At 46.5% G+C, this 11,961-nt stretch overlaps 1 protein-coding gene across 1 annotated transcript in view; it reads right to left on the bottom strand.

Moving 5' to 3' along the window:
• Window positions 1-3,340: 3,340 nt before the first annotated feature.
• SH2D3C (SH2 domain containing 3C) overlaps window positions 3,341-11,961 on the bottom strand; it is a 95,755-nt gene continuing 87,134 nt past the window's right edge. The window contains exons 10-12 of the mRNA XM_084821204.1: window positions 10,913-11,024; window positions 8,674-8,883; window positions 3,341-6,558 (exon numbers count right to left, since the gene is read on the bottom strand). Of these exons, the coding sequence (XP_084677330.1) occupies window positions 6,383-6,558; window positions 8,674-8,883; window positions 10,913-11,024 (498 nt within the window). The 3' untranslated portion in view covers window positions 3,341-6,382. The remainder of the gene's footprint in view (window positions 6,559-8,673; window positions 8,884-10,912; window positions 11,025-11,961) is intronic.

The raw sequence follows: 11,961 nt of genomic DNA, 5'->3' as shown, positions 1-11,961 counted from the left end.
GTTTCCCACAGTGGCCAACCAGATGCCCCCATGGGAAGCCCACAAGCAGGACATGAGCGCAAGCACAACATCCCACTCACGTTCCCCAGCAACTGGTATTGAGAGGCATACTGCTTCTGATATTGGATACTATGGCCATCATGGTTAGTAGCCATTGATAGCCTTATCCTCCATGAATTGGTCCAATCCGCTTTTAAAACAATCCAAGTTGCTGGCCGTCACTGCACACCCTGTGGTAGTGAATTCCAGTCTTAATTGTGCTGTATGAAGAAGGATCCTTTTGGCTGTCCCAAATCTCCGACCCTCCAGCTTCGGCGCCTGAGCCCAGCTTCTAGCATTATGAGGAGAAAAGCTCCACACCATGCATAATTTTATACACCTCTATCATGTAAAAAAGCCCCAGATGTTTTAAGCTTTTCTCACAGGGGAGTTGCTTCAGCCCCTTGGTCATTTTGATTGCCTATTTCTGCATCTTTTCCAGCTCTACAATATCTTTTTTGAGGTGTGACGCGAATGGTATATGGCATTCCAAGTGTGCTTGGACCATAGAGTTATATAAAGGCATTGTGATAATGGCTGTTTTATTTTTTTTATTCCTTTCCTAATGATCCCCACCATGGAATTCGCCTTTTTCACAGCAGCTGCACACTGGGTTGACAATTACCTGTGCATAAAAAAACAAAGATGGTCCATGAGGGGGAAAAATAATCAAAATTGCAATACTTTTATTAGGACATACCAAATTGCCAGAAATGTCTGTGCAAGCTTTTGAATTCTCCAGAGCTCTTCATCAGGCTAATTGGTACGACAAGAAGGGGGTAGGGCTAAAAACAAAAAAGTAAGAAGAATCAGCCAGATGTTGTGGTGATGAGGTCTGCAGTTTAGACTAGGGATGTACGAAAGTCACTTACCTTTTCGAAGGGTGACATTCGCGGTGGAGGGGAGGCGCTCCGTCCCTCCCCCCGAAATTCTCTCCGGCCAGCTCCGCTCTGCGGAAATTCCGCAGAGCCGCCGGCTGGGGCCACCCACAGCTGGACATCCGGCCGCTGGGCAGCCTGCAGGGACGCAAATGGTGGCTGCCGTAGCCGCTGCCATTTGCGTCCTTGTATTTTGCTGTGATAGGCTACGTAAATATTTACGTAGCCTATCAAGGCAAAAAATACCCCAAAACAGCGGACGCAAATGGGGGCGGTTACGGCGGCCGCCATTTGTGTTCCCTTTTTTTTTTGCTGTTTTAGCCTACGTAAATATTTACGTAGATGGCGTCCCTGCGTTAGCTGTGATAGGCTACATAATTCTCCGTTTCGTGAGCCTTTCGTAGGGGGGGGGCGGGGGGCTTCATTCTGCCACAGATTTCGGGGGAGCGAAATTATGTGATTATGCCTAGCATTACGTATAGGCTATGTAAATATTTACGTAGCCTATCACGGCAAAAAAATACCCCAAAACAGCGGACGCAAATGGCGGCTATGGCGGCCACCATTTGTGTTCCCTTTTTTTTGCCGTTTTAGCCTACGTAAATATTTACGCAGATGGCGTCCCTGCGTTAGCTGTGATAGGCTACATAATTCTCCGTTTCGTGCGCCTTTCGTGGGGCGGGGGCTTTGTTCCGCCACAGATTTCGGGGGGACGAATGCACTGGCATTTGGCCTCACCGAGATCCGTGGCGGAATTCTCTGACATCCCTAGTTTAGACTCATTCTCAAAATGGAGATTACAGACTGAATTAGTCACTGGTAGGTGTTGCAGGTTTAAGATTATGCCTAGCATTCTGGGACAAAGAAACAATGGCTGATCCCCATTTCTGGAAACAAAGGTCAGCTATAACTCAGATCTGTCTGTTGCCTTGAGTGAAACACACAGATTCCTGAGTAGCCAGAGTACAGAAGAGAAACATGGCAGTCTTCATATGAGCAAAGGTGGAGGTTAATTTTAGGTGGTGCACTAGGCAAAAAAGTAAATTGAAGACAAATTATGTAGTATTACCTAGTGGTTGGAGGGAATGGAATCCTCAAAATGCAATGTCCCTTTTCAGTCACACAGCTTCTCCGTATATGGCCCTAAGATATATTTCCTCATCTTGGAATAGGATAATTTACTGCCCGTATACTCAAACTCTAGGGCTGGCTTGGGCAACCTGTGGCTCTCCAGATGTTTCAGCCCAGAACTCCCATCAGCCCTAACCAGCCTAGTTAATGACGAGGGATGATGCAAGTTGTAGGCCAAAACATCTGGAGGACTAGAAACATAGGAAGCTGCCTTATACTGAGTCAGGTCCATCTAGCTCAGTATTATTAATACTGCCTGGCAGCAATGGCTCTTCAGGGTTTCAGGCATATTTTCCTGCCCTACCTGGCGATGTCAGGGATCGAACCTGGGACCTTCTGGATGCAAACCATGTGCCGCACTGAGCTACTTCCCCTCCCGCTGGGGCAACAAGTTGCCTAACCCTGCTGTAGGGCTCTCAATTCACACAAGATGGCCTCCTTTTCTGGAAAGCACACAGACTTCTTAACAATGCCTGAGGACTGTGCTGTACTGGGGGTCTCCGAGTCCATTCAAAATCAGAAGCAATGACATTGAGATCAGGCAAGCTTTCTGAGAGCCAGTTTACCAGAAATGCCATCAGGGCCTGACCATCCACCAGTTCTGGGACCCTCTCGGTACGAATGTTTAATTATTTGCTGCGGTTCTCCGATTAATCCATACACATATGTCCAACATCCTTTTAGATAAAAATTGGGTTGTGTTTGGTGTTTTAGGCTGACCTCCAGTGCTTAATTTGTAGTCTTATTTTTGTTAATTTCTCACTAGTACCTGAAATTTTATGCTCTAAAATTCATAGTACAGGTACATTCTGAAGTACCATCATGTTGCAGCTGTTTTACCTGGCTAGCTATTTCAGCCATAGATTTCCTTGTTCTGTTTCAAGAACAGTGGTGTTCCACACACCATTGCGGAGCTGGCTTCCTCCCCTCCCAAGGCTGCACTCCCAGGGTTTTCCTCGCTCTAAAACATGCTTCTAAAAACACAACCGCAGCAAAGGGGCAAGGTTTTAATTAACATTGAAAAGAACCTTTGCTGAACAAGTCTTATAAGTACATATAAAAGGATCTTGGGCCATAATAGGGAAGGGCATTGCTGGAGAATATATAGTGCTATATTCAGTTCTGCATAGAACCTCTGGTTTAATTTGGCTTCCAGCCACTTGGAAAAGCAATCCTTCGGCAGCTCTTGAAAGGATCTAAATGTAGAAGCAACTGCCAACTGACCTGTAATTAATATCTATAGAAATTCCTACTTGAGCTGTGGGGCGGGGTGTGTGTGTATGTTAAAGGCAGGAATTAAGTTTAGAAAAATCTGAAGTTTCTTGAAGAAAAAAAGCATAAAAGTTTTTTTTTATTGTATGCAAGAATCAAGAGAAGACACTCCATGGTATATATACATTAATTTACAAGACAAAAAAAGAATGAGGTGAATAATTATTTACAAAAGAGGTCCCTTTTGAATACATATGTATATATTTATATATACACGCACTCCCCAATGTGGATGTTTTTATTTACAAGCAGAAAAGGCTCAAAACAAAACAAAAACAAAACCCCAACCTGAAGCAGGAAAGGAACCAAATGAAAGACACCTTTAGGAAGATCAAGTACTTGCTTTGTAAATGTGAGGGTGGAGACAGGGACTTGGGCATGGTTAAACTTCAGGGGAGAAGAGCAATGTGTGAGGGCCTAACTATACATTGTGGGTGATGCTGAATGTAAGCACACTGCATCATTAATGGTTTTTACCAAATGTTATCAGGGAGCTGTAGGTTGGATGGCAGCAACCATATGCCCCCCATTGTGGAATTACCCCCCGCCCCAGCCAGACTTTGGAGTGACTTTATTTGCTAAAGTAGTGTCCAGCTCCCCAGGTTTTAAACACCTGAGGTTGTGGCATTGAAGGAGTTCTGTGCTTGGCTCCTTGGACCCAGGGGTAGCTCTCAACATTCAAAGCAGTTACTGGATATGGTAGAAGCCTTGGGTGCTTCCAGGAAAGGCTTGTATTGTACAATCGCCCTTGCCTCATCCACAGAATTTTATAGGGGTCCAGACCAGGGATACTGCTAGGCACTTAAAGAATTTGGAGGCCCAGGTCATAGGACACAAATATGCATAAAATGTGCATGTGCTAATTTATATCTATATATTCAAATTTAGAATTAATTATTAGGATTTATTTAAATTTCACAGGGTGCCAAGCCCGCCAATTAATGTCTCATCCAAATCGCCTAAAATAATAAAAAAAAAATTCTGGTCATTTGCATCCTGTTCCAGACCATCCCAGATTAGTAGTTCCTCTTCAATTACAATTTATTTGCAATGGTGTGAAAAATGCCTATAAGGGAGCGGCTGGTAGTTTTTCTTTCACATGAGCCCTCTCTCTCTCTCTCTGTCTCTCTCTCACACACACACACACACACACACACACAAATGGCAATGTTTGCACCAAAATAGAGTTTCAAAAAAATGCTAATCCAAAAGCATGCGAAAGGCAAATCAGGAGGTCACCCCCAAACTAATGTCCCATTTCCCACCCAGATCCAAATGTACACAATTTCTCATCAGTTAATTTCCCCATTCATTAATCATCATTAGCTCCATGAATTAAATTCAAAATAAAGTGGTGCATATCTCTTGTAAGGGGGCTCAAAATGCTGGGTGGGTGGTAAGGCGGGGGGTAGAGGAAAGAGACCAAGGACGTGGCTTAGGAAGGGGAGTAGGCTGGAAGGATAGAAGGAACAGGCTGGTTTGATGGTGAGGATCAGAGGAAGGGGATGGATGGAGCAAGGACTGGGCAGCATGGAGGAGACAGAGGTAACCTGGAAAGAGAAACAGGAAGAGGCAGCCGAGGTAGGGGGTGGCAGGAGGGCTCTTTCCCTTTATCTGCTCTTGCAGCTTCTGTGGTTGCCTCTCTATGTAGTGGGCACTTGTGAGTTTCCACCAAACCCCAACATGTACACATGGGCACACACAAAGGGAGACACAAGCACAGCACCACACTAAGTCCCACCTCTCTATTTACCACAATACAGGGCAGGGAGACAAAAAAGAACTGAGAGGAGCCAACACACACACACACACACACACACACACACACACACCCCTCTGTCCCTTCCTGCATTTTCTGTCTTTCTGTCCCTGAGGAAAGTTGCCCTCAGCCCATGCAATTAAGCTTAGAAAAAAGCTTCAATTGCACAATTGGAAGTTCCCCCTCCCATGCTTAATTGCCATGCAGGTGGAGGGGATTTTGGGGGGCTACAACATACATGGAGGGGAAGGCTAACATTCCCTCCCCAACTGTGATCCCCCTGGAAATTTCCCCCCTGCATGCCAATTAAGTTTAGGAAAAAAAACTCCCATTGAACCAATGGAGTATTTTTTTCCCTAAGGTTAATTACCATGCAAGGGGTGATTTCCCTCCCCAGTTGCAGCCCCCTTTGAAAACTGAGCAAATAAAGCCTCCCATTAGCACCAATGGACACTTAGGCCTCTGGGGAATAGCCCCAGGAAATCGATTCAGGGCCAGGCCTTATGGGCCTGGCCTAGCAATGCTGCTAGTCCACATGTCGTCATCTTCCATTTGTAACCCTCCTGTGTTTTCCCACTGCTTCTTCCGCCTTTATTTTTCTTACCACGGAACATCTGTAAAGTTGGGAAAGACGGAATAGCTGCACATTGCCTTTTGATTGGCGGCACTAGGAGCATGGAAATACCCCTTCTTGCTCCAGTTAACTATGACGGAGAACAACACAGAAGACCCTTAAGAGAGTTGATGGGGGACCGCCCACTCCAGATTACGCCTAACTGCAAGGTAGTGAAGGGAGAAGATTTCTGCACTCTGGTCTAAAACACAGCTGTGAGGCGTCAAGGTCAATCATGCCCAGATGCGAAGCAGTATCAAGTCCTTACTCTCACCCGGGGGGGGGGGGGGCTTTTGCACCAGTCATAAACCATGCTATGGACGTAGAATGCAAATACCCAAGAGCGGCTACCTAGCCTTGCAAGGCTAGAAGGCGTCGCTAGGAGGAGCTATGTCATCGTCAGCTTTTCCAGGAAGGAAATCAACTCAGTCTGCAATTTGTATGTTGATTGTCAGTGTCTCGCGCTAAGAAAGGCCTTTTATTGTGGCCAACTCCTGGCTCGGCTTCTTCATTCTTAGTCACCTTTACAGACAGAAATGGCAGCCTTCAGGCTTCCCCGTGCCAGCCTGAGCCATGCTCCCCACCAAAGGCGGCACCCTGTCAAGGCTGATGCAGAGAGGAAGGTGCAGGCTGTTTTCTGGGCCCCACTCTTCACTTGCTCAGTCTTGCTCAGATGTCCCCATTTTTAGGCTAGAGCTCGCTAGAGCGCACTGCGGGCTCCAGTTTGTTGGACAACGCCGTGAGGACCTTGTTAAATTTCTCGTAGCGCTCACTCTGGCTGCTCTCAGCGCCTCGGCTGCCCCAGAGAAGACGCAGCTGGAACTCTGTACTGAAGACCTCAAGGAGCTCCGGTTGAGGCTGGAAGCCTGCAGTGGGGACAAGAGCGTCACAAAGAAGCTCAAAAATGCTGCACAGCTAGACAAGCCTAGGCTTTCTAATTCCGCACTGTGAAAAGAGAAGCCAGGATCAGACGGAATTGCTTAAGACAGTTCAATTGGCAGTTTAACCCCCGATGTCTGGAATGGTCTGAAGGCACATGATGCAGCCAAATGGCTGAAACTAAGCAGGTCTAGTCAGCGCCTGGATGGGGGACTAAGGGAGCCCCATGTATGCTGTCTTGAGTTCCATAATGGAAGGAGGGTGGGGGTATAAATGTATCAGATAAATCAATCAATCAAACAAACAGTTTAACTGGTTCCCCACTGGACTGGTTTCTCTCTTTTTAATACAATAGAAAGGATATATAAAATGTATTAATCAGGAATAAATGCAGTATCCATGATCCAAGATCGTATTGTATTGTAGGTATATTGTCACAGTGAGAGAACCTCCCACTAAATATCTGAGAACATGTTATTCCAGTGCATTGCAAATGAAGTCCATTTTTTTCTAAAAATGTATTTGTTCATTGTCCAAAATACAATCTTCTGTAATAAGTACATTTTGATGAAAAGGCAATTTTCCACAAAGTATTGTGGACTGAGGGTTTTTTAGTTGTTTGTTTACTGGACATTACATCCAGTCCACTCAGATACTTAAAAATTAATCCTGTGCCCTAATATATTCCCATATAATGACCCTGGTTTCTAATCCTGATGACAGACAGTCTGCTATGATTATCCATCAGTGATTGATGCATACTTCATACAATCTTGACTTAGGGTGCAATCCTATGCATGTTTAGACAGGGAAAGGTCCTACTACACCTCCCAGCATTCTCCAGCCAGCATGCATAGGATTGTGCCCTTAATAAGTTTTAATTCTCTTTCTATATTGATCACATTTTATATTATGTTGCCTCATTTCTTAAGAAAAGGTATATCTCACCCTTCCACTGCAATCACTTACAACAGACGCAGAACTCCTCCTGCACTGCAAGTCCGAAGCCCTCTTTGCACAGATCGCTTGCAGTTCCTTTAAGTATCTCCAATGATTTTTTAATGGGAGTCAGGAACTTCACTCATTATAGAAGCACCTGTTTTGCTCTGAGTGTCCAGTATTACACTGAGGGTGCAATCCTATGTATGCTTAGACAGAAAAAGTCCTACAGCTCTCAGCATACACCAGCCAGCAAATCTATAAATTCCCTTTTCCAATCTAAGCTCTTCTACTAGAATCCCTCAATGGCAGTGCCCTCTAGTGGCTACAAGCATCTCTTGCACATTTTTCTGTCTTAAAAGTCGTTCCTTGCCGAGGCTATCTCCTCGCTCAACTGGGGAAGGAAGGGCTCTTAGCCCATTCGTCTCTGGGCTTGTGTCACCTCCATCAGCCATCCCTGTTTTACCCCTCTCTTCTCCCCCAGCCCCACCATTCTTGCTGCCTCTGTGGTTTAAATAGTGCAGGGAAGGGGCAGCATAGGAAGATTAGCATGCTGGCTGCAGCAGTGCCCTGCTGCTTCCAGACCAGTCCTGTTTACATCTGGTCAGGCTGACTGCAGCACAGAGCAGATGCTGGTGTCCGCTGAGCCTTACACCCATTATTACTCATTCAACAGTCCTGACAACCAAAAGGAATTTACTGACTCTTAATTATGGTCTCCATCATAATAAGTGCAAGCTTTTGGGTTCTCCAGAACTCTTCATCAGGCTAGGTGGTACAAAAAGCAGGGGATACTTTTTGTACTGCCTATGCTGATGAAGAGTTCTGGAGAACCCAAAAGCTTGCACAATGTTGTGGAATTTTGGTTGGTCCCACAAAAAATATTGCCCGACTGTGGATTTCAGTTTTCCCCCCCCTCATGGACCAGAACGGCTACCTTTGTTTTTTTTATCATAATAAGTGTAGCTAGTTTTAATGACCCCTGCAGTTTTAAAAAGTTTGCAGGCCATTAGTCTAGGTATTGCCTCAGCCTCCCCCACTACTTCATATCCATCGAGCAAACTGATATGGGTGTTGTATATTGTTCTTGTGTTCTGCGCATCAATCTCTACCCCTCTGCATGTGCTCTGGGTGAACTTTGGCCCACATGGCCACATGCTTACCCTGCAGCTTCACCTCCGCGTTGGTGTGGTACAGTCCCCCGTGATGGGCAACCATCCGTGCTGCTTCCAGGTGGGCCATGACGACCTCTACTCCATTGTCCAGGTTTTCCCAGGGCTCCGGGTTGTCCGGAAGAGCCGTGTCTCGCTCCAGAAGTGTGATGAGGGGCACGATGTGAGGGAAGGTAGTATTGGACAGAGGTGGCCCTCCTTCTGGGAGGAGAAAGTGAAGGGTTTATATTGGCGGCTGAGCTGTCATTTGGTCCATCTTGCACAGTACCATCTTTTGACTGGCTGCAGCTCCTCTAGGTATCAGGTGGGCTTTTTCTGGATAAGAGTTTGAGATTTCTGGCCTGCATATACTAACTGTCCTCCGTTCCCCTCTCCTCTGGCAATATGAACAAAACTGGTGCTATACTAGTCAGACCTCGTCTGGAGTACCGTGTCCAGTTCTGGGCGCCACACTTTAAGGAGAGTGTAGACAAACTGGAATGGGTTCAGAGGAGGGCAACGGAGTCAGTGAGGGGCAAAGAAAAGTCCTATGAAGGAAGGTTGAAGGAACTAGGTATGTTCAGCCTGGAGGACAGAAGAGTCAGGGGGGACTTGATAGCCCACTTCCAATCCCTGAAGGGGCTTTCACACAGAACAGGGCAAATATTGTTCTCTGCTGCTCCAGAGAGCAGGAGGAGATCTAGTGGGATTAAATTACAGGAGGACTGCATCAACTTGCAAACCCTTGCAAAATTAAAAAATTAAGGGTAGTGGTATGATTCCCAAAGCTAAGTGGACAAGGTCCTGCATTTTCAAACAATAAAGTATTGATGATTTTTGAGCGCCTGGGAAATGCAATTTTGCTCCAATGGGGACATAGGATGTCTGGATTTCCCCTCTCCCCCTGCCCTCAAAGGATGAGTTAACTACTTATTGTACAGTAAATACACAAAGGTTTGCCTGGAAAGACATTGAAAAACAACACCTTGCCTAAACACTCAGTCTGTTAGAAAGTCCTCAACCTGCTGTGATGTTTAACTCTCCATGGGCATGGGGGACATAGCTCAGTGATAGATCACCTGCTTTGCATGCAGAAGATTCCAGGTTCAGTCCCAGCTAAAAGGATCATATAGCAAATGATGTAAAAAAAAACCCCACACAACTCTTGCTGAGACTCTGGAGAGCTGCTGTTAGAACACACGATACTGGGCAAGATGGTCCTTGTCTAAAATAGTTCCCTAAGTTCCTATTTCTCCCACATGCAAACTCTGTGCTCAGCACCAACCTCTGAGAAAAGGATTAAAAGGCAAAACCAAGAGATAAGCATAAGATGTTTGCTAATGCTCACCTGAACAACTTGAGACAGGCACATGCATATGGCTAATTTCATAATTAGGCATCTCTGTTAAGGAACAAACACACTAACTAAAAGCAGTAGATAGCCACTAGCCACGGTGACACATGCCTCAGTTACATCTCGTTTGGATTACTGCAATGCACTCTATGTGGGGCTGCCTATGAAGAGTGTTCGGAGCGGTCCAAAGAGCTGCTGCCAGACTGTTGACTGGGGCTGGCTACAGGGAGCCATACAACTCCCTTGTTAAAACAGCTTCACTGGCTTCCAGTCTGTTTCCGGGCACAATTCAAAGTGCTGGCTATGACCTATAAAGCCCCATACGGCTCCAGTCCAGGTTATCTGAAAGACCGTATCTTCCCTCATGAACCTGCCCGTGTCCTGAGATCCTCTGGGGAGTCCCTTCTCTCAGTCCCACCACTGTCACAGGCACATCCCAGGAGAGGGCCTTCTCAGTGGCTGCCCCACAGCTGTGGAATGCCCTTCCCAGGGAGGCTCGGATGGCTCCCTCCTTGATGTGTTTCCGGAGTCAGGCTAAAACATTCTTGTTCCAGCAGGCCTTTGGGACGTAGTTGGAACCTGGGGGTAAGCTGCTAAAATGCTGTTTTAAAGTTTTTAATATAATTTTAATTGTATTGTTGTTCAATTATATTTTAACTTTTGTATATTTTCATATGTTTTAATTGTATATGTTTTAATGTTTGTAAGCTGCCTTGTGTCCCAGTATTGGGAAAAAGGCGGGGTATAAATAAATATAATAATAATAATAATAATAGATAGCAACAGAACAACAGATGCAGCATAACCAGGTACTAAGGGAGACATAAATGCACATTCTCTTATACAGATTCAAATATATGAAAAGGAGGAGTCGGGCAGCCTGTTCCCAAAGCGTACCTTTGCCCTCGTTCAGGCTCTTTAGGAAAGGCTTAAGTTTCTTCTCGTAGAGGATGGCTCCCTCAGTGTGACGCTGGCGTAGAACCATCCAGGTCTGCTCCAGCCTTGAGATCTGAAAGCCGAGCAAAAGGAGAGAAGCGTGAGGGGCGGGTGTGTCTGTTCAGGCCAAGCGTGTGGATGTCTCTGTGGGGACTGGGAGCGACCCACGCCTGCAAGAACCATCCCCCTGGCTGGGCCCACAAGGTCCCTCCATTCACGCGCTCACTGGACTAGCCTGGGAGGAGGCCTTGGGGGAAGCAGCAACCATGGCGTTGGAGGTCGGTGCGAAAGGGCCTCCGTGAAAGAACAGCACAGCAACTGGGAAAAGGTGCCTGGAGAGTGTCACATGTCCTCCCATGCAACATCTTCAGCCAAGACTGGTCAGCGCACTTTAGGGTTGGTCTAAAATAGCTTTCCCCCACCTGGTGCCCTCCAGATATGTTGGATCACAACTCTCATCATTCCCAGACAGCATGACCAGGGGGCCATGCTGGTTGGGGAGTATGGGAGTTGTAGTCCAACACATCTGGAGGGCGCCAGATTGACGACAGCTCGTCTAAAATTATCTGCTTGCATCCCTTCCGACTCAGATGCTGTGGTTTATTTATGGCGTCTCTCTGCTACTCCCTCTGGCTCTTTCCCCCAGCTACTCAGAGCGGCTTTGGACATCTGCTAGGAGCGTGCGAATGCCTCCACTTCCTGTGTGTGTTTCCACCGCAATATCCACATGGGGCAGCTGTGCGTGTGCACGCCCCCTGCACATCTCCTTCCCACTTGAGTTCTTGAGACACGACCGTGGCAGCACCCAAAAAGCAGGCGGGAGAGCCCCTTATGCTTCTGCCTTGACGTGCTTCTCGGAACCTCCAAAGCCCAAACTCCTAATATGGGCACTATTAATGTAGCCCAACGCATCAATGGTTTGGTGGCAGGGGGAGGATTCCAGAGATCCACAAATACGCTGTGGCGGGGGATGGGAAAGGCGATGGCCAAACAGAAGTCGTCTTGCTGGG

The sequence above is a fragment of the Heloderma suspectum genome, chromosome 14 (assembly GCF_057233095.1).
Source record: "Heloderma suspectum isolate Gila_16-S chromosome 14, 16-S_ref, whole genome shotgun sequence".
Taxonomy (NCBI): domain Eukaryota; kingdom Metazoa; phylum Chordata; class Lepidosauria; order Squamata; family Helodermatidae; genus Heloderma; species Heloderma suspectum.
Note: the sequence above shows the minus strand (reverse complement) of the source record. Positions and strands in the feature narration are given on the sequence as shown.